A 23055-nucleotide genomic window follows, 5' to 3' on the forward strand; every position below is an offset into this window, starting at 1 on the left:
CTTTTCGGTCCCACAGTTCCTGTTTATTTCAGTGGACATTACAGCCAGAACTTTAGAGTCTGTTGGATTATATCCATTGTTATACAGACAGCAGGCTGTCCCTTGTGTGTTCATACTGAAGTAATGATATCAGGACAGTTATAACACGATCCACCTTTCAATGCCATTGGCTCCCGCAGACATTTTGGGATGGACATCCTGCTCTGTTTCCCATTGGTACCCGTACTTCTTTTCTGAGATTCTCGTAACTTGTTATATCCATGAAAAAGGCAAACTCTGTGCTGGGGATCATTAGGAAAGGAATTGAAAACAAAACTGCCAATAATACCATATGCCGTTATACAAATACGTGGTACAACTGCATTTGGAATGCTGTGTACAGTATTATACTGTTGGGAACACGGGTGGCACTGTGGTCTAAACCACTGAGTCTCTTGAGCTTGCCGATAGGAAGGCCGGCGGTTTGAATCCCCGTGACAGAATGAGCTCCCATTGCTCTGTCCCTGCTCCTGCCAACCTAGCAGTTCAAAAGCACGCCAGTGCCAGTAGATAAATAGGTACCGCTGTGGCGGAAAGGTAAATGGCGTTTCTGGTTTCCGTCACGGTGTTCCATTTCACCTGAAGCGGTTTAGTCCTGCTGGCCACATGACCCGGAAAACTGTCTGTGGACAAACACCAGCTCCCTCATCCTGAAAGCAAGATGAGCGCCACAATCCCATAGTCGCCTTTGACTGGACTAAACCATCCAGGGGTCCTTTACCTTTACCATTTACCTAGTATTATCCTGTATTATCCTGTGGACCGCCCTGAGACCTGTGGATATATGGCAGTATATAAATTCAATAAAAAATAATAATACAGTGGAACTCATAGACATCCAATGAAGCTAAAAGAAAGGAGTTCTTCATGCAGTAGTTAATCTATGGAACTCCCTCCCACAGGAAGCAGTGATGGCCTAGATGGCTTTGAAAGAGGATTAGGCAAATCCATGGAGGAGAGAGCTGTCAACGGCTACAGGCCACGATGGCTACTATGTTCTGCCTCCACATTTGGAGGCAGTAATGCTTCTGAAAATCCATTGCTGAAAGCCACAGGAGGGGAGCATGGTTTGTGTTGCAGGTTTCTCTAAGTCAGGGGTCAGCAAACCTTTTCAGCAGGGGGCCAATCCACTGTCCCTTAGACCTTGTGGGGGGCCAGACTATATTCTGGGGGGGGGGTGATGTAAGAGCACCACGATTCCCAGTGGTTGCTTACCTACATCTTGCGAGCGGCAGGGGCTGGCGGTGGCGGAGGGAAGATGAGCAGTGCGCGGAAAGGCTCTGGAGAGGGGCTGCTTAAAATGGTGGCCGCTCAAGTGCTGCTGCTGCTGGCACCAACAAAGCCCAGTCCCCTTCCTCCTCTAGGCAGGGCAGGGAGAAGCCAGGAGGAGGGAGGGAGGAGGAGGAGGCAACGCCATTGAGGGAGGGAGAGAGAGGGAAAGAATGCTGGCGATTCATGCAGCGATTCACGGACCGTCCACGGGCCAGATCCAGAAGGCAATTGGGCCTTAGTTTGCCGACTCATGCTCTAAGTCAGCGGTTCTCAACCTGTGGGTCCCCAGATGTTGTTGGACGACAACTCCCATCACCCCTAGCTAGCAAGGCCAGAACTCAGGGATGATGGGAGTTGTAGTCCAACAACCTCTGGGGACCCACAGTTGAGTACCGCTGCTCTAAATCATCTGCTTGGCCCCAGTGAGATCAGGATGCTGGACTAGATGGGCCATTGGCTGGACCCAGGAGGCTCTTGTTCTTATCACCAAATGTGCCAGTTTGTTTGTTTTGACCCACTTTTTTTGCACTTTGAGTGGAAGAGTTTCTCACCAGATAGCAATAATTCAGTGAGGTTGGTGGAACATCACAATGCTAATAAAGTAGGATGGCATGGGGACCACCCAGTATAGATCCGCCACTTGCACCGTTGTGGTGCTAAGAACAGGTTGCAGAATACACCTATGGGGGGGGGAAACCATTCAGTTAGGAGGCCCCCCCAAATTACTGCAGTGTTGTTTTTCTTGTTGCTACTTTGATTTAATTGCTTCTGCGGCTTATGTCATTTCCCTTTTGAACATCACTTTATTTCGGTGTAGATAAAAGCTTTTTTTATCCTCTTCTGTTTAAAAAAAAAAAAAGGAAAGGGAAAAAGAAGTCTTCATCTGTCAATAAATTTTCCGCCAAACTGATTCCCTTATTGGAATACAGAAGCCCATTTGGATGACACTGGTGTCAGCAGAATTTCAATTTTATATTGGGAGAGAGAAAGCAATGTACATTGGAAATGGTTGACTTGGAAATTATATATAGTCAGGCTGTCAGCCGATTAAAGATTATTTAGTTGATTCATCAACCGGCTTTCAATTAAATCAGTGCAGTTTAAATAAATTGCTGCATGACCAAAGCAGCAGTGTAGGTGCCTTTTTGAGAATATTGAAGGCAAATGAACTCTCTTTTTTAAAAAATAGAGAGGTTTCTGTTCCCCTTACAGAGCCACAGTTCCCAGAATTCCCTGGGAAGGAACAGCTATTCTATTCTGCAAGTTGTAGCTGTATGAGGGGAGTGGGGTCTCCTAGCCACTCTCAGCACCCTGAACAAGCTACAGTTCCCAGGATTTTTTTTGGGGGGAGCCAAGACTACTTAAAGTGAGACTGCTTTAAATGTATAGTACAGAATTCTGGCTTTGTTCTGTGGGCCCTCATTATGCATAAATAGAACATCCATTTAGTGCATGGTTGATGCATTCCGCTATATTGAACAACGCACGTGCAATGGATCTTTCGTTTCCCTGCAGTCCTCCAATACCCTTTCCCCCAAAAAATGTTTCCCACAAGTTGGGGAGGGGGCAACCAAACATTGTAGGATTTGTCTTCCGGGGCTGCAGTGGAAAGTTGTCCCCTTTCAGTTGGGAGACTCCTCATCAGAGGAGGCCAGAAGGTCCCAGCTTACACCAAGCCCTAGATCAAGCTCCATACGGAGGTGAGGAGCTGGGATCCTTTGACAAGGCTGAGGAGGGGCCATCTGCACCCAGGGCGAGTTCGGCCTCTGACATCGAGGAGGAATGGGTCCCAAGTTTGAGGGAAAGCCTTAAACTCCAGATGGAAACCCAGCCAGTCCAGAGAAGCACCCAACTACAGGCAAGGACTCCTCATTAGGGCTGGGTGATATATTAATATATCATCCAAAACTGGTTTGAAATCCATATTGCAATATCGGCTTCATAATTTTTGATTTGGCAATATATTGTGAATCATGATGCGTGTCTGCACTGGGTTATATATCGTCCGGAACTGGTTTAAAGTCCATATCATGATATCAGTTTCATAATTTTTGTCCTGGCAATACATATTGCAAATCATGTTGTGTGTGTCTTTAGTCTTTATAGTTCCATCCTTATTTCAGACATCGTGATATATCAGTGTACCATGATGTTTAGCTGGTGATATATCACGATGTTGAAAACAATATACCGCCCAGTCCTATTCCTCATCAGTAAAGGACTCTCTAGAAGTAAACTCCTCCTCTCAGAAGACAAGGGATAGGAGTCAGCTGAGGTTTTGTGGGGTTCGAGCAGCTCCAGCTGAGAAACCCCAGTCCTGGGCTGGACTTGCTCCTGGAACAACTTCTGGGCTTTGCCTGCTACTGGATCATCTGCCTGCACCAAACCTGACTGCAGGCTGCTCAGATTTTGCCTCTCACTTGACCCTTTGTTGTGGAATCTGTTGGATTGGACTCTGACCTTGGACCTGCCCTTGAATGCTGCTTCGGTTGCTGCCCTGTTGCTTTTGGCAAGTCCACTACTGACTCAGGAGCTCAGGGAGAACAGGACAAAGCTCGCCGGTCTCTTTTTAAAAAGTTAAATATTTTATTCATTTTCCAGAAAAAGGATTTAAGCATGAACATAAACATTATCAAAACAATTGGTTTCCTGCCGCTCCCATCCCTTCCCCCAGAACAGAAGACTAATGCATCATTTTTTCCCATAAACCTATATACATAGCTGGTGAGTGCCAGTCACAAAGGTGTTCATTTGAGTATTTTATAAAAGAATACCATAGTTCAACAAACTCGTCTGTATCGTAGGCATCATTCAGGGCAGGTACTTAGTTTCTCAGATAAAGCAATTGCCTATACATTCTGTTTCCATTGTGTGATGTGTAGACAAGAAATGGTTGTACCAAGTCACATGTCCACCACATGTGGAAAGTTGTGCCAGTTACCTTGTCCCCTTTCCACCATGTGGAAGAGGATGGCTTTGTCCATATAGCTGAGTCTTACAGGTGTTAGATGCCATCTAGGTAAAAGGTAAAGGACCCCTGGGCGGTTAAGTCCAGTCAAAGCTGACTATGGGGTTGCGGCGCTCATCTCGCTTTCAGGATGAATGAGCCGGCATTTGTCCACAAACAGCTTTCCCGGTCATGTGGCCAGCAGGACTAAACCGCTTCTGGCACAACGGGACACTGTGATGGAAGCCAGAGCACACAGAAATGCCATTCACCTTCCCGCCACAGTTGTACATATTTATCTACTTGCACTGGTATGCTTTCGAACTGCTAGGTTGGCAGAAGCTGGGACGGAGCAACGGGAGCTCACTCCATCCTGCGGATTCGAACCACCAACCTTCCAATCCGCAAGCCCAAGAGGCTCAGTGGTTTAGACCACATCGCCACCCGCTTCCATCTATGTATTAACTTAAAAGAATTTTTTCTAATGCAGGTTGATGTTAATTTTTGGAGGTGGTTGTCCATAGGTTGTTCCAATCTAAAGGTCTCCAATCTTAGGTCAGTGGAGCAAAAGTCTCCTTTGCCTTATATCAGTGGATTCTCGACTCTCCCTGCAGCCCCTTCAACACAGTCTGCTGTGGCTGGTCTGCTTCGTTGCCTGCACCAACTCTCTTGATGGCAGGAGGAGGGAAGTAGAAAGCTCCATTGTGTGAGCTTGACTTCTACACCTTGTCCATGTCAAATCTAACCCATTGACTTGGCCTCCCTTCCTTATTACATTTGTCTGTGACATCCTGTTCTTAGAAATGGCTGGTGTGTAACCAGATATGCCACTGCCGGCACCAAAGAATTCAAGCACCCAGATTCCAGCGGTGCTAGAGAAAGGCGTTGGGTCATTTTGGCACCGTGTACCCATTGATGCATTAGCACAGCAAGTACCATTCATTTTCCCAAGGACGCACTAAGCCCCCGAAATGCATGCCAAGTGGTGTTAGCAAAGAATCTTGCAAGTGATTCTAATCTATGTGCAAAATTTATTAAGCTTGGTGCAAGGGACAATGGCGCGACAGCCTCAGAGGCATTCCTTTTGTCTACAGGCTGCCTCTTTCATTTAGGATAAATCAGGTTTACACTACCTTGGGGCAATCTCGATTCAGTCTCTGCACAGTCAGAGTCAACATCAGGGAATGCAGGGGAATAGCTTGGAAGACGTTGGCAGCCTTCCTTTCAGGTGCTAAGAAATGGTTGTTGTTGTTGTTGTTGTTGTTGTTGTTGTTGTTACAGCTCGTTTGTTGCTTGTTACACAAACAAAATGTGCCCAAGCAATGTAAAACATGTTTAAGAGCACAAGCATAGGTAAAAAAATACATTTAAAGAAAGAGAACACATGAAATTGCTTTGGCATCACAACTAAGAGCAAACAATAAAATTGCAATCCAACAATGGGCAGGCCAGAAAGTGAGTTTTTCATCTGGCATGGAAAAGGTGTCAGTGGAAGCTCCAGGCAGGCCTCACTGGGGAGGGCATTCCACAAATGAGGAGCCACAACTGAAAAGGCCCTGTCTCCTGTCATCTTCCTCTGAGCCTCCCTCACAGGAGGGATTCTGTTGCATATGCAAACGCAGGACCAACTCCAGAAAATGTAAGAGAGCGATATGTAAGGGGGGAATTGTAGAATGTATATATAATTCTGTTTTCTATTATATACATGGTATGGGATGGTGGAAGGTCACAAGTTAGCTGGGGCTATCTTAGTGCATTAACTTCCATGTGACTCCCCTGAATTTATGTATATTGTATTCTTAAATACAATATACATAAAAATGCAAAACTAAGGCACAGGTGGCAGTGGGTTGCGGGATTGTCAAGATTAGTAATAGCCATCTATATTGTTGCTTGGAGCTGTGGGGAGTTAATAGAAAAGTAACATTTCCAAGAGTATATTATTCCAGCAGTGCTGTAATGACCACTCCCAATGTCCGAGAGGCAGCAGCAATGAACAATTAATGTTTTTGGTAGATAGCTCTGCTCTCATGATAGAAGAGTTTGGATTTGATATCCCGCTTTATCACTACCCGAAGGAGTTGCAAAGCAGCTAACATTCTCCTTTACCTTCCTCCCCCACAACAAACACTCTGTGAGGCGAGTGGGGCTGAGAGACTTCAGAGAAGTGTGACTAGCCCAAGGTCACCCAGCAGCTGCATGTGGAGGAGCGGAGACACGAACCCAGTTCCCCAGATTACAAATCTACCGCACTTAACCACTACACCACACTGGCTCTTTGTTGGGTATACTTGGATGCGGGTGGCGATATGGTCTAAACCACTGAGCCTCTTGGGTTTGCCAATCAGAAGGTTGGAAGTTTGAATCTCTGCAATGGGGTGAACTCCCATTGCTTTGTCCCAGCTCTTGCCAACCTAGCAGTTTGAAAGCACGCCACTGCAAGTAAATAAATAGGTACCACTGTAGCGGGAAGGTGAATGGCATTTCCGTGTGCTCTGGTTTCCATCACAGAGTTCTGTTGCGCCAGAAACAGTTTAGTCATGCTGGCCACATGACCTGGAAAGCTGTCTGTGGACAAACGCTGGCACCCTCTGTCAAAAAGTGAGATGAGCGCCACAACCCCATAGTCGCCTTTGACTGGCCTTAATGGTCCTTTACCTTTATCTACATTTGGAGATATCACCACAGGCCCTGTGGAACCACTTGAGATCCTTCCCAGCACCTTCTCCCTGCTGGGCTTTTGCTCTACTAGAACTCTACATCTCTCCCCAGTTCTTCCTTATCTGGCCCCACTCCAGAAAGGAGAAATGGTCTAGCTGCAGACTTGTCTCTCAGAAATTCTCCATCAGCAAGCCCCACAGCTGCCCTAGGTGGCTCCTGGTGGCCCGTTGCAGTCTGTATGCAAATGGAGCCCACAACAGCCCCTCCTGTTGGTTTGGGCCCATGGACCCAAAAAAGTTAGTAGCCAAAGCTTGGCCATTTCTCCATCCACATTGGCAATACTTCAGCTTAGTAGTGACTCCTTCTGGAAGGGACCTGAACATGACATAAAGCGTCTTCTTCTGGGTACCCACAGGCTGTGGGGAAGAGCTTCAGGGCACAGTAATGCTAGGAGTGGGATGAGCCTTCACCGACCCACACACCCCTCTTCGAACGCACATAAGCTTTTGATTTTAAGCAAATAATAATAGTAATTCCGGATCGATCCTGCCCCCAAATGCACCCGAGATGAAGGAACTACAGGTTCATACAATGCATCCCTCTCTTGAGCTTGTTAATATGCAGGAGAGCACTGCACATGCCAAGTGACTATAAATGCGGAGATGGAGAGAACATTGGTGGAGCTCAGATGTAAAACGGAACTGTCATGTTTTACAGCGGAAGCAGTGCAGCAGCCAAAGTTGAAAGAGAAGCACGATGACTTTCGGAAACGTTATAATTGGGATTCACAAGGGTCTAATAAAGCAACCATCTTTTCTGCTGCTCTTCTTAGATGTTGTTCGACAGAGTGTTTGTGTGTTGAGAAGGGACGGTTTGTGGGGGGGGGGGGGACTTTCCCATACACATGCGTCGCTTGGAACCTGGAATTTTCTCATAATTAGGCCTTGTTTGCACAGTTGTAGATGTGAGAATGATGTACAATGCAGTCATATGGCACATATGACGTAACTGAAGTTGCAACTCCATCAGCAGTATGAGGGTGGTAATATTGGACTACCTCGCAGGGCTGTTGTAAGATTACTGAAATAATGTGTTCAAAGCCACTCAGAATTAGAAATGAATGGGACTGTCTACTTCCAGCCTCATTTTCCATGTATTGATTCTTAAGCCTATTCCACATTTTTTCCCACTTTGAACAGGGACCCTGTTTCATGTATTTGAGTCTTCTAGGATGCCTTTCTGTTTTGATGTTTGAATTTTTATTTTTTAGACTGAGCACCACTTAGAGATTTTTTTTAAAATATTAACTGGTTTTTATTTAATGCTTTTAAATAAATAAAAATTAATTTGCAACTTTTTACTAATATAAATTAATTTGCAGCTTTTTAATATCAATCACACAGAAATTCAGATTTAAGTAGTATCTCATCTCAAAATACATAACAAATCCATTTTAGCTTAATATATGCATTTCTATATGTATTTTAGCCCAAGACCCATATTTCGTAGCAGCTTTTGAGCTAATAATTTTGCAGGAAGCCTGCAACTTATGTGCATTAACTTGTGTGCATTCAAATTTTTGCTCGTGGCAAAAAAAATATACATTAAAATTAAAAAGGGAGTGGGAAGGAGGCAGGGTTCTGGGGAAAATGACTTTGGCAATCCCGCTTACCATTGAACCCAGTAGGTTGTGTCTACAGTCGTACCTCGGCTCCCAAATGCCTTCAGAGTCAAACGTTCCTGCTCCCAAATGGTCAAAAACCGGAAGTGAGTGTTTCGGTTTTCAAACGTTCTTTTGGAAGCCAAATGTCCAATGGGGCTTTTGTGGTTTCTGAAAGTTTCGGAAGTTGAACGGACTTCTGGAATGGAATCCGTTCAACTTCTGAGGTACAACTGTATATGAAATTTTGGCTCTAGGCACGATCCCCAGAATGTAACCCTTGTGCAAGTTGCGAGCTTACTGTATTGCGGATTTTGAGGAAATGCAAATGTTGAAGGAGAAATGTTTGCCATCCTCAAATTAGGCCCCATCTGCACTCTACATTTAAAGCAGTATCTTGCCACTTTAAACAGCCATAGCTTCTCCCAAAGAACCCTGGGAGTTGTAGTTTCTAAAAGGTGCTGAGAACCCTATTAGGATACCCCTATTCCCCTCACAGAGCTACAATTCCCAGAGTTCCATAGAAAGAGAGATTGGTTGTTAAATCGCTCCAAGAACTGTAGCTCTGTGAGTGGGATAGGGGTCTCCTAATAGGGTTCTCAGCACCTTTTAGAAACTACAGCTCCCAGGATTCTTTGCGAGAAGCCATGTCCATAATGCTTTCAATGTAAAGACCAGATGGGTCTTTAACCTGGGAGACTGGCTAAGGTCAGTTTGCACCAGCAGTCACAGGAATCATGTACTGTTATGTACTGAAGTTCTCACCCTGCGCCAGCAGGGGGATACTGTAGATAGTTTTCACTCAGGTCCACATATGCAAATAAGGAAATGAAAGTGACGTTCAGTGATTGGATAGTAACAGAAAGTTGTTACTGTTGCTTTGTAGTTGAGCTCTATATAAGCAGGTTGGCTGAACCCTTCAGCTCAGTTCTGTTCTGGGCCTGTGAATAAACAAGAGCTATTGAAGAATCGCTGTGTCGTCTGATATGTTCACCCACAACTTAACATGTACCTCAAGCATCCCTGCTTAAAAGGCTCCAAGGGCTTCTCATCAGGGAACCCACCACAGAGACTTACTAACCCTTTTTTTGCTTAGCCTCAAGTGTGCAATCTTCTCCTGTCTTTCTTTTTACAGGCAAACAAGAGAGCAAGAAACTCCCCCAGACTTTTTCTATTTCTCGGACTACGAGCGGCACAATGCGGAAATTGCAGCATTTCACCTGGACAGGTAAGGAGCACGCAGCAATAATTAAAACAAAAAAAAATGACAGGGAATCACCTACTGAGTTTTAGGTTTGTATGTTGCATGGATATATATATATATTTTAAACCCTTGTGAAGTCTGACTCGGTGAACTGTGTGCCTGCTCAGTCCACTGTCTGAGGTGCTAACAGCTATTGCAGGGATAGGAAGCTCCGGGCCTCCAGATGTTTGGGACTACAATTCCCATCACCCCTGACCACTGGTCCTGTTAGCTAGGGATGATGGGAATTGTAGTCCCAAACATCTGGAGGGCCAGAGTTTGCCTATGCCTGATCTGTTGGGTAACTTCAAGCCCCCGTCTGCTCTCTTTCCTTTTCTTTGAGAGCCAGTGTGGTGTAGTGGTTAGAGTGCTGGATTAGGAGTTGGGTGATGAGGGTTCGAATCCCCACTGGGCCATGAAGCTCGTTGCGGGGGGCAGTGCCATATTTACATATAAGCTAAACAAGCTATAGCTTAGCGCCCCACTCTCTTGGGGGCCCCCAAAAAAATTAAAGGAAAAAAACCTGGATGTACACTTCTAAAATATAAGATAAAAAAACAAATAAAATAAAACCTACATACAGCAACAATGTTTTGTGTCATGTAGGCTCCTGTTTTGTTATGTGACTTTAGATACCTATTAGGTCCATAAATTACCATGTAGCATATATTCAACGTGAAAAACAGCGACAATTTGTTGTTGACAAAAGGACAGCTGGACATATGAAGGGCCCCATTACCTTCAGTAGCTTAGAGCCTCATCAAACCTAAATCCGGCCCTGGGAGGGGGGGCAGTCAGTGCCTCTCAGCCTAACCTCCCTCACAGGGTTGCTGTGGGAATTACCTGAGGAGGGGATGAACCATGTACACCACCTTGAGCTCCATGGAGAAAAGGAATGGGGTATAAATTAAATAAATAAACAAGACTTGGGCCAGGCAACCTTTCAAACAGATGACACATTCAGATATAGTACTGTCCGTTGTAAAGTAGGGCACCAGATTGCCCTCTTGCTGAGGTCTATAAACAACACAAGCAAAAAGGCTGCCTTTGAATTCAGTAGTATGTACAATGCTTGAGGGCAGTGAGTTTGTTTAGTTCGCACATTCATGCAAACCTATTTTACATTTCCTAAGCAATCCGCGAACCAAAGCATAGCAATCCTTCAAAACACTTCTCCGAATGTTTGCGTTCAGTGCTTCAAATGAGCAAACAACATGTGTTTAAAAAGCACATATTTTTTTTGGGGGGGGGGGATGTGCCCAAAAGTGTATGTATTTGGGATAGTGATACAGTGGTACCTTTGTTCTCAAACTTAATCCATTCCAGAAGTCCGTTCCAAAACCAAAGCGTTCCGAAACCAAGGCGCTCTTTCCCATAGAAAGTAATGCAAAATGGATTAATCCGTTCCAGACTTTTAAAAACAACCCCTAAAACAGCAAATTAACATGAATTTTACCATCTAACGAGACCTTTGATCCATAAAAGGAAAGCAAGAAACAATGTACTGCAGTTACACGATCAATCAATCAATCAGTAGCTGAACTGGGTTCCACACAGTCACAAAAACAAAAACGCAAAATAAATCAGACTGACCTCAGCTTAACACTCAAAACAGAAGCGTGACACTCAAAATGGAGTATATTTGGCTTCTGGAAAAAGTTCACAAACCAGAACACTTACTTCCTGGTTTGCAGTGTTTGGGTTCCAAGTTGTTTGAGTACCAAGGTGTTTGAGAACCAAGGTACCACTGTATACCAAAAATGCCCTACATATGGGGAAATGGCTTGCAAAAGTGCATCTATTGAAAGAACTGCCTGCCCAAACAACTAGAACTTTTCATGCAGACTGGTACAGAAGTGGGTCAAACAGATTTCAAGACAGGAAAAATGAGAAACTTGAAATGTCCAGGACTGTCATTTCAATGCCATACTCTCTCTCTGTTTTTCCTCCTCCCCACCCCCGCCGCTCAGAATCCTGGACTTCCGGCGTGTCCCACCAGTCGCAGGCAGATTAGTTAACATGACAAGAGAAATAAGGGACGTTACGCGTGACAAGAAACTATGGAGGACGTTTTTCATCTCACCAGGTATGTACTTCCGTTCTGAAATGTAATTCACTTTCTTATTAAAAAATCTTTATGACAATATATTCCAGAGGGCTTTGCAGCAATACAGCAAGTAAAATTACAAACTGGATAAAGCAATCAACCATCTAGCAGCACAGATAAAACCTACAATATTTAAAATAAGCTTTTTTGCCAGACATGGAAAATAAAGCAAGGTTGGCGCTAATCGAGCCTCTCAGGGGAGGGCATATTTTTCTTACTGCCATAAAAACAGGTCTTATTTTAACATGGCGCAGGTCAGGCTGATGGTTCCCACCAAGTCCTGCATCTTTTAGAAGACGGAAACCAAATCTTCGGCCTTCCAGATATAGTGGACTACAACATAAATACATTGCAAATACATCTTTCTGCCCAGAGTTGGTTAATCTCCCCTAAGGTCTCCTTATATTTGAAGCACATGGCTTACCCCAAAGAATCCTGGGGACCACCATTTTTTAAGGGTGCCAAGCTTTGCGGGAGGTAAACTACAGTTCCCAAGATTCTTTGCGGGAAAGCCATGATTTGTAAATGTATGGTGTGGATGTTCTATTCAAACTATGGTGGCTCATTCCCCCAGGAAGCAGTGATGGCCACCAACTTGGATGGCTTTAAAAGAGAATTGGATAAATTCATGGAGGAGAGGACCATCCCTGGCTACTGGCTGTGATGGCTATGATCTGCCTCTACAGTTGGAGGCATCAATGATTCCGCATTCCAGTTCCTGAAACCACAGGAGGGGAGAGGGCTCTCGTGTTCATATTCTGCTACCTGGTTTCCCACATGCATCTGGTTGGCCACTGTGGGAACAGGATGCTAGACTAGGTGGGCTGTGATGGCCTGGGACTCAGGCTCAGACTCGGAGCCAGAGGAGTCTCAGTCCGCACCAGATCCTTTGCCTTAGGCAGCATCTGAACCTAGTCTGGGACTTGATTCTGAAGAGCCCCAGTCTGCACAGGTTCCCCTGCAACAAGACCAGCTGGGCCGAGTCAGGGGCCTGAGCCCGCCCTGGCTCCAGATGCGGGGATTACCTTGTTGCCTTCAGCTGGGCAATCATTTACAGCTGCTCCACTACCAGTTAGGTCAGGAGAGACTGAGGCGGCCTCTGGGTCTAGTAACCCATCAACGTCTCCCGAGCTGCAGAGACTGAGGTCTGAGAGAAGGAGAGACCTGAGTACTTGCAGGAGGAGTGCTCACCTTTGGGCGAGACAGGGGGATCGGGGGGTCACGATCAGCCATTACCCCGACAGAGATAAAAGGCTGCTGGACCCTGCCCCAGGATGCGGGAGCAACGTTGCTGTTTGCCAGAACCTGCCTGTGATCCTGTGCCTGACTTTGCCTGGTTTTCCTTGTGTCCTGCCTTGGCCCTGTCGGACTGACTCCTCGCGGAACCCTTGGATTCGGGACCTGGACCGCGTTACTCAGGTTACCCCCGGGCCCAGCACATGGGCCCTTGGCCTGATCCTGCAGACTCTTCTTATGTTTCATGCAGGATGGAGTTTACGGCTCTCTGTTTCCTGCAGGGTCCGAACCTTTTGTGCCCATCCTGTTCCCTGAATTGCTGCCTTTTGATGCCAGCGTTCATCAAAACGCATTTATCTGCCTATACTGGTGAGGCTTAATGAACTTCAGCATTCGTAGAGAAAGACCTCTGGTGACGTTTTGTTAATAACAGCTGACTGGCAAAGAAATGGGCAGGGGGAGCTAGATCACCTCCACGTAAATATGTTCAAGCGATTTGCAGATATTTAAAATTCTTAACTGGACTCCTCTCGCTAACAAAAATAGGCAGAGGCTGCACCGTTCTATGAACGTCTAGAATTATATAAGGATCGTAAGGAGACGGTTATCTTAGCTGGCAGCCTGAACAGTGAGTTCCTGGGCTTCTGTTGTTTTAAGTTCCCAAGTTGCCTCTGCAGTTTTACTTCTGGAAATTACTCAGGTTGTTCCTTAGGCTTCAATATATAACCAGGGTTGCTATAATAATGACAGAGCTTTTGCAACCTTTGCTGAAGCCGGGTGGTAAGGATGAGAAAGAAATTTGATTGAGTTGCACTTAAAGGCAAACCTATTGAATTCCAAAACAATGCATGAACTGGAGCACCCAGCGGGATGAAAACCCACCTCCTCCAGCTGATTGACAGGTGGACTCCATTTGTGGAAGATGACCTCATGCATCAAACTGGATCCCCTGACAAGCTAGAAGTTCCTTTATGGGCCTGAGGCTGCCCCACAGGCAAGCGGTTCCTCATCCTCATCTCTTAAACACACACAAACACACACACAGCTGTTTTGGAGTTTCTACAGGGTGTTTGGGGCTGAAAAATGGCCATCGCAGTTTTGTTCAAGAATTACTCTCCATCGAAGGCACCAGCCTTTTGTTCGAAGAAACCTGCCTGAAAGTGGCAGGGGGGCGGAAGGAGGGAAGTCGATAACACAATGCTACATTTGGAAATAAAAAGAGGACTGGAGCACTTTAGACTAAATGTGAGGAATGGAAATAGGTCAGTAATTATTTAAATGCACTGATACGTCCTTTTGCAGTTGGGCCGACTGCTATAACTCCAGGCCTTGGACGAATGAGTGGTAATTTAGCAGCAAAAAGAGACATATTAACAATGTCTGCCATAGTTTCCAGAGTAATTGAAGCGGCAGTTTACCGAAATCAATGTTACATAGTTAGTAAGTGCTGGGGCTTTTGTTCATGTTAACCAATCACAGGGGATTATGGATTTCCACCCCAGTATCCCCCCTCCCTCTGAGTAAGCAAACAATAGCATATCTGCTCCTGTTACCCAGGAGAGATAGATTAAGATCTCTCTGTGTTTCCTTTGAATGTGTGTTAGATGAGTATCGCTCTCCAGGATTTTGAACGTGCAGAAGGATAAATGACTAACTGTGCAGACCATATTTCTAACCCTACCAAGACACAGAGGACTCTCTCCACAGATTACACAGCAAGAGGCCCAGGGTTTTCTCCCAACTACCCAACGGGGCACCACAGCCTGTGGCAAGCCTAAAATATGACTGCCTGAGGCAAAATATAAGATGATGCCTCCCTCTCCATTCTGCAAGATAAAGTGGATAGAGAAATGCTTTTTTCCTTCCTCTCCCATTAACAGTAGAGCTCAAGGGCATGCAATGAAGCTGAATGCTGGAAAATTCGGGACAGATAAATGAAAGTTGGAACTACCTGCCACTGGAGGCAATGATGGTCACCAACTTGGGTGGCTTTAAAAGAGGAGGAGACAAATTCCAGGAAGAGAGGGCTGTTGATGGCTACTGTCATGGACTGGCTAGATGCAGAGGACTGGTGGAGGCTACAGTTGGGGAACCCCCAGGGGAAGAAGGTTCGGAGCCTGGGGATTGGTGGTGGGATGACAATGAGTGGGCAGACGGAGAAGAGGGAGCAGACTAGGAAGAGGAGGTGTTGGAAGCTGAAGAGGCAACGGGGTTTAGTGAGCAGGGAGAGGCTGTGGCAGAGAGCAGTCCAGACTCAGAGGTAGGAGAGGGGGTGGGAGACACAGATGAGGAAGGCTGCTGAAGAAGCCAGGGAGTCTCCCCCTCCTGCTGCAGCCAGCTCACCCCTCGCATAGCTGTCAACTTTTCCCTTTTCTTGCGAGGAATCCTATTCGGAATAAGGGAATTTCTCTTAAAAAAAGGGAAACGTTGACAGCTATGCCCCCATGTCTCCCAGAACCCACAGAGAAATGAAGAGAGCAGAGCAGAGAATGCTTCTGTGCAGATGCAGTCTCCCAGTTGCTTGAGGAAAGCCCTGCAGAAGAGCGGACTTAGGCAGTTGCGGGAAAGCGGGGACCTTCAGTCCTTACAACTGCCTCATTGTGCAAGACCCTACTGGAAAGAGTCGCTGGGATCACTAGGCCTGCGCTGTTTGGGTTTCTTTGAATAAAGAGTTAAATTGACAGGCATCGTGCTGACCAAGACCTGACTCCAACTCTTGAAGGCTCCTCTCATCTTGGAACTTCCACCATCAGCAACCCTTCCTCCTGGGTCCATTAGGACAGTATTCTTCAGTCTTTGTTCTCCAGACATTGAAAGACCAAACTCCAATTATCCCAGACCTTTGGCTAAGCTGGCTGAGGGTGATGGGAGTTGTAGTCCAAAAGGTTGAAGAACACTCCTCCATTTTGGGGGTACTGGACTAACTGCTTTTTGGCTTTTAACCTCCCAGAATTGCTTCCTGCAGTGAGCCTTTCACCTGGGCGTTATGTAGCTTCATTCTGTAGCTGTTTGAAAAAGTCAGTGTGAGAATTTGCTCATGTTTCTCCTTTGGTTCCCCACCTCACCCCCTTTTGTATCTGTCTCAAAGCCTTTATGATAAACAGGAAACTGCCGAAATGCTTTGGCAGAAAAGGCAATGCGTAAATGTAGCAAAATAAATAAATATATATAATTCCCTCTAATGGCAAACTCAGTCAGTGAGTGCTGATTAGGATTTGTAGCCAAAATGGGGCCACTGAAAAACATGAGGAAGTTATCGGCATGCTCAGGGAGATGTTGAGGCTGGTATTTTTAAAAAATAAAAATATATATAGTGAGACAAAAGAAGGAAAAACCTAGCTCACTGAGGACTGAGCAAGCCGAACATGAGTACTGGGGTGTTGATTGTCAGTTTGGAGAATAAAAACAAGGAAATGGGAGGTGGTTGGAATGGCATAGCCTGGAAAAGGAGCTTGGCTGGCCAACTAGCAGGAACCCTGAAGCTGAACGTTCCTCTTAGGAGCTGAAGATATGTGCTCAGTAGCCATAAAAACAGGAAAGCAGGTGGTGAACGGAATGGAGTATTCTGGATAAGGACACGTCTGCCTGGCTAGGAGCTGAGGATTCACCGCAACATTTTGTAGCAGGTCCCACTTGTATCAGCTAGTCATTCCGTTGTTCTCTTTTAACATCAAATACATGGAAGATGCTCCCTTACACCTCTCTCTTTCTCTCTCTCTCTTCTCAGCCAACAACATCTGTTTCTATGGCGAGTGCTCTTACTACTGCTCCACGGAGCATGCTCTTTGCGGGAAACCAGACCAGATCGAAGGCTCCCTTGCTGCCTTTCTGCCAGACCTGTCCTTGGCCAAAAGGAAAACATGGAGGAATCCATGGAGACGTTCCTACCACAAGCGCAAGAAAGCTGAGTGAGTCCTCCTCCCATTTAGGCAAAAGGCTTCCCGGCACCCCGGCAGCTATTTTTGCTGGGCTGCTTAGGAGCAGCAGGCAATTAGTTTTCCGTGGTTTCGTAGCCAGACTTTGATTCAAAACCTGCTGAGAATGACTGGCACATTTCCATCGGCTTCAGTTGGCTCTCTTGAGGAGAGCAAAGCCATAAACCGTTCCAACCCATGTTCACCCATCTGGACACCACTTTTATTTAATTCAATTAAGTGATCTTCTTTTCCCCCCTGCCGATGTCATAGTCTCCATAGGAGAGTCTGCTTGAAAAGCTTCAAAATCAAAGCTTCTGGACTCCATTGCAGCTGTACTGAATCACAAACTTAGGAAGGTACCTTATACTGATTCAGATCATTGGTCCATCTACCTCTGTATTGTCTACACTGACTGGCAGCATCTCTCCAGGGTTTCAGGCAGGGATATTTCCCAGCTTTTCCTGGAGATGCCGGGGATTGAACCCGGGACCTTCTGTATGCAAAGCACATGTTCTACCACTGAGCTGCAGCCTTTTCCCTTGCATTCTTTAGAATTGACAAAGAATCTGCCTCCTCCTACACCAACATGCAGCTGTACCAAAACGGAGATGTGAAAGGGAGAAATCTGTGTGTCCCTGCCCCGCACTGCTTTTTCTAGGTATTCTGTTTCTTCCTCCCAGATTTCTCTCCGTGCCACCCAGACATTCACATCTCTGTACACCTGCATTGTGGTGCAGAAGGACTTGACCAGATGCAGCTCTAATGAGTGCAAGCTTCAGTAAATCTATATCAAACAGCTGTGTCTTTCTAGGTGAAGTGGGGCCACAAAGCTAGTATTGGGGAAATTAGTAAACAGTTCACCTTTACTGGGGTTTCCAAGAGGAGCACCAATAGACACAGGTTTTAAGTGAAAACTTAGGCCTTTATAAATCCTAAAAAATATATCAGAAAGGGGTTGTCCTTTACTACTGCCAGGCATCACCTTTATACAGTGGTACCTCTGGACGTGGGTGGCGCTGTGGTTTAAACCACAGAGCCTAGGGCTTGCCAACCAGAAGGTCAGTGGTTCGAATCCCTGCAATGGGGTAAGCTCCCGTTGCTCGGTCCCTTCTCCTGCCAATCTAGCAGTTCAAAAGCACATCAAAGTGCAAGTAGATAAATAGGTACCGCTCTGGCAGGAAGGTAAATTGTGTTTCCGTGCACTGCTCTGGTTTGCCAGAAGCGGCTTAGTCATGCTGGCCACATGACCTGGAAGCTGTATGCCAGCTCCCTTGGCCAATAAAGCAAGATGAGCGCCACAACCCCAGAGTCTGCCATGACTGGACCTAATGGTCAGGGGTCCCTTTACCTTTACCTTTACTTTTACCTCTGGATACGCACACCTCTGGTCACATATCCTTCAGGATGTGAACGCGGCAAACCCGGAAGTATTTTTCCGGGTTTCACCATGCATGCATGCACAGAAGCGCTCTACTGTGCCATGCACATGCGCAGAACAGGCACCTCCAGTTGCAAATTCCTCAGGATCCAACCAGAGCTCTGGAACGAATCCCATGCACAACCGGAGGTACCACCGTATATATCCAGCTACACAAATGATTACCACTTAAACAATCAGACAGTTATCACAGCAGTTGTCTTCACCACAGTTAAACAGTTACAACACATTGTTGTCATTCTTAAACCACTCAGAGATCATTAGACCCTTCTGACTAGCCTACCCCAACCTTCTCATTTTAATATGTGAATACACATAACCATCTTTCAACGTCTTTCTTTGTTGTCCTCTAATAGCTCTGTGTATTATCTGTCAGCAAATGTCTGCTGTCAGTTATCTATGTTGACATTTGGGGTCTCTTCTTGACCTAAAATTTAGTGTATTTACTTTGCTCAGCCAACCTCCTAGTGTTTAGTTCTTCGTGTCACATCTTCCCAGATTGTATTCTATCCCTTCAAGTTGGGGTAGGAACTATAAAAGAACCACAGCTTGCCCGTACGTCTCCTTAAAAGCAGCCAGTTTGTTAGTAAAGCTCATGCACAGATTTCAGACTGCAAAGTTCTCAATGCACAAAATGAATTCGGAGATGAAATAAAATGGGGACATTCTCCTACGCTACCTTACCAGCGGGTGGGTCGCTTGCTTACCTGGAGCAAGAGGTGAGCAGGGAGGTCAGTGTGGTGGAAAAGCAGGAGCAGGAGTGCTGGATTGGATCCTCCCTCCGTTGTGTTTGCACCATGCTGACCTCCTCATCACCTCATCTGTCTCCCAGAAAGCAACAGCCTTCTGCCTGCTGGGAGCCCAGTATAGTGACTCTGCCCCACCCAGGGAGCTGATTCTGGTACCAAAGTCCCGAACCATCTTATATGTAATTGGAAGTGATCTTTTAGATTCCTGGCTATTTACAGAATAAATAGGCAAATGCCACCCTGTCAAAAGTACATCCATCTTCCTTTGACCTTTCATTACTTGATGTCTGTGAGATGATGTCTCCAATATAACTATTTGCCAAACTCTAAAGTACCAATACTGTAGATTCTTGAACTTAATTCTCCTGCCTCAGTATTTAGCTATTGTCGCTCTCACTGTGAAAAGATGACTAATCAGTTCCTTCTCCTTCAGATCTTGCTAAATAAATAAGTCTAAAACTGTTCCCTACACCACACTGGCTGTCAGCTTCTTGTAAGGGTGACTGTAATACACACACAAAGAGAGAGAGAAATAAAATTGGGACGCATGCCAGAAAGCCCTGAAGATTTTCTCCTGTTTATTTTGAACTCAAGGAGAAAGCTCCTGCTGACTTTAATATTGAAAAGATAAGAGCGGTGTGTTTTTCCATCTACATTCTCCTAACACTGTTGCTTTTCCCAGGTGGGAAGTTGACCCGGACTATTGCGAAGAGGTCAAGCAAACACCGCCCTACGACAGGGGAACCAGAGTGCTGGATATAATGGACATGACCATTTTTGACTTTCTCATGGGTAGGTTTCCTAGATCTCGAAATAAAAATGGCACCTTGTGAATCCCAACTCAATCCTGCACATGTTAGCAGGCCTTTCGGACGGATGGAGGAAAAATTCATTTCATTTTTAAGCAAACACACACACATACACAGCCTGCACTGATACATAGATTGGCATGTAATTATTCTTCTGATGTGCGGCCCCCTCAGTCGTGGGGCGACAGGCTTGCTGTGGAGGGAATCGTGCTCCATTTGGAGGAAGCGGCTCAAATGCAAAGTGCTTTCTCAGCAGAGGGGGAAATGTTCCTTTTCGACTGCAGAAAGAGCCTTTCCCCCTCTGCAAAGATGATCTTCCATAAATCATAGACTAGAATTATGGACTTGGAATGGAGCCCACCAGACTGGTGTTTGCACACAACCTCCTCTCAACTGTGAAAGGTGCCAATCACCTGATATCATTATGGCGTCTTGTGATTGACAGGTGGGTGTTCCTGTGGGGGGCAGCGGAGTTAGGGCTCCATTGCCTATCCATGGTTTACTGTCATGTGTGAACGCAACCAAAGTTTGATGGAAATATGTGCTGTGTTGCTTTTCCGAGCCATTTAATAAGTATTTGGTGTGCATTTGTGTTTATCCTTCCTGCATTTTTTACCCCTTTATAGGCAATATGGATCGCCATCATTACGAAACCTTCGAGAAGTTTGGAAATGAGACATTTATTATCCACTTAGACAACGGAAGAGGGTAATTGCTGGTGTTTCTTTCCCTTTTAAACCAGTATATTTGTTTAATTTCCCCCAACATTTTTACCCACCTCCCCTCACAGAACCATCTGACACCATCTGCCCCATGGGAAGGGTTCTGATGATGATTATTAAGTTACTTATTTGCCACATTTTCCTTAAAAGCTGAGGCGTAAGGAGTCACAATAAATAAGTCCACAACCAGTCACCTTATCATTCCTGCAGACCAGCATATAAACTGGCCATGCCGTAGATCTTGAGAAAGTTCTTGTCACTTTAAGAATTGCACAGAAGGGGAAACTCTGCTTACTACAGATTTCCCACAGCAAAAGCTGCCCTTAAAGCTACAGGGCCTTCTTAGATTTTTGCGCTGGCAAAAGGCCATAGCTCAGTGGTAGGGCATATACTTTGTATTCAGAGCATCTCCAATGAGTGCTGAGAAGGACTCATTTGCAGAGGAGGGCAACCAAGATGATAAAGGATCTGGAAACCAAGACTTACAAGGAATGCTTGGGGGTGTCGGACATGTTTAGCCTGGAGAAGAGAAGACTTGGAGCACATGGGATAGATAGCTGTCTTCAAATATCTGAAGGGCTTTCACATGGCAGATGGAGCAAGCTTGTTTTCTGTTGCTCCAGAGGGCAGGACTCAAACCAGTGAATTCACATGACAAGAAAGCAGATTCCAACTAAACATCAGGAAGAACTTTCTGAGGGCAAGGACTGTTTGACTCCCTCAGAAGGTGGCGGACTCTTCTTCCTCACAGGCTGTTAAAACACACCTTGATGTTGTGCCCACAGAAGTGGTAGCTTATTCCACCACCCACCATCAGGGGGCATCATTGGAAAGAGGTGCAGTTTTCCAGACCCAGCACTGCACGCCTACGTTTATCCCGGTTAAACAAACTCCATTGCAAAACTGATGCCTCAGGATGCCCTCCTGACACTCTCTTCTCTTGTTTCTGTCTCTGTGATAGGTTTGGAAAATATTCCCACGACGAGCTATCCATCTTGGTGCCTTTAAATCAGTGCTGCAGGTAAGCCTTCCCTTGTCAGTCATGAGCCCTGTGGCAGCCTCATGGGGAATGATTTACCGGGGTGGGCAATGTCTCGAGAAACACTAAGTGTTTTGAGGATTGGTCTGCAGTGGTGGCAGGTCTCTAAGGCACTGAAGAAACAACTGGACCTCCCTGAACAGCTGGGAGTAATAGAGGCATGAACCACGTGCCCAAAAGCCATTTTAATTTCACCAGGGGAAAGTAGTTGTTGTTATTTATTAAATTTATATACAGTGGTACCTCGGGTTAAGAACTTAATTCATTCTGGAGGTCCGTTCTTAAACCTGAAACTGTTCTTAACTTGAGGTACCACTTTAGCTAATGGGGCCTCCCGCTGCCGTGCAATTTCTGTTCTCATCCTGAGGTAAAGTTCTTAACCCGAGGTACTATTTCTGGGTTAGCAGAGTCTGTAACCAGAAGCATCTGTAACCTGAAGCGTCTGTAACCCGAGGTACCACTGTACTGCCCATTCTCCACAGATCTCTCATTTTAAAAAATTTTTTAAAAAAATTATTAAACATTCAACATTAACTTACACAATAGTACAATATATACATACACATACTTTACAGAAAAAGAAAAGAATAAAAGAAAAAGAAGAAAGTAAAAGATAAAAGATGGAATAAATAAAATAAACTTCCGATTATCCACAGATCTCAGGTCGGGTCATAACATAAAAATACAAGATTAAAAAAGCACAAAATACATAATAGGGGGGGAAAAACACTTACGTAACCATCCTGTCAGTGCAGCATGGTTACTTAGCACCACATCAGATGCAAGCCATTGTTTCTATGTTTCAAGTCACTCCTAGAAATACCTGCTCAGGCATCAAGTCACTGGGTAGGCCGTTCTCTCATATTTGGCCCCCTTCTAAGGTACAAGCCTATCCTAGTAAAGGTAAAGGGACCCCTGACCATTAGGTCCAGTCATGACTGACTCTGGGGTTGTGGCGCTCATCTCGCTTTATTGGCCGAGGGAGCCGGCGTACAGCTTCCGGGTCATGTGGCCAGCATGACTAAGCCGCTTCTGGCAAACCAGAGCAGCGCACAGAAATGCCATTTACCTTCCCACCGGAGCAGTACCTATTTATTTACTTGCACTTGGACGTGCTTTCGAACTGCTAGGTTGGCAGGAGCAGGCACCGAGCAACGGGAGCTCACCCCGTCACGGGGATTCGAACCGCCGACCTTCTGATCGGCAAGTCCTAGGC

At 45.6% G+C, this 23055-nt stretch overlaps 1 protein-coding gene across 1 annotated transcript in view; it reads left to right on the top strand.

The window, feature by feature from the left end:
- The window catches only part of FAM20C (FAM20C golgi associated secretory pathway kinase), a 103730-nt gene that overhangs the window by 75376 nt on the left and 5299 nt on the right, over positions 1-23055 (top strand). The window contains exons 4-9 of the mRNA XM_080981057.1: positions 9715-9807; positions 11793-11908; positions 16893-17073; positions 19952-20061; positions 20705-20786; positions 21762-21821. Coding sequence (XP_080837183.1) covers positions 9715-9807; positions 11793-11908; positions 16893-17073; positions 19952-20061; positions 20705-20786; positions 21762-21821 — 642 coding nt within the window. The remainder of the gene's footprint in view (positions 1-9714; positions 9808-11792; positions 11909-16892; positions 17074-19951; positions 20062-20704; positions 20787-21761; positions 21822-23055) is intronic.

This window comes from Podarcis pityusensis, assembly GCF_964106645.2.
Source record: "Podarcis pityusensis genome assembly, chromosome: 14".
NCBI classification, from domain to species: domain Eukaryota; kingdom Metazoa; phylum Chordata; class Lepidosauria; order Squamata; family Lacertidae; genus Podarcis; species Podarcis pityusensis.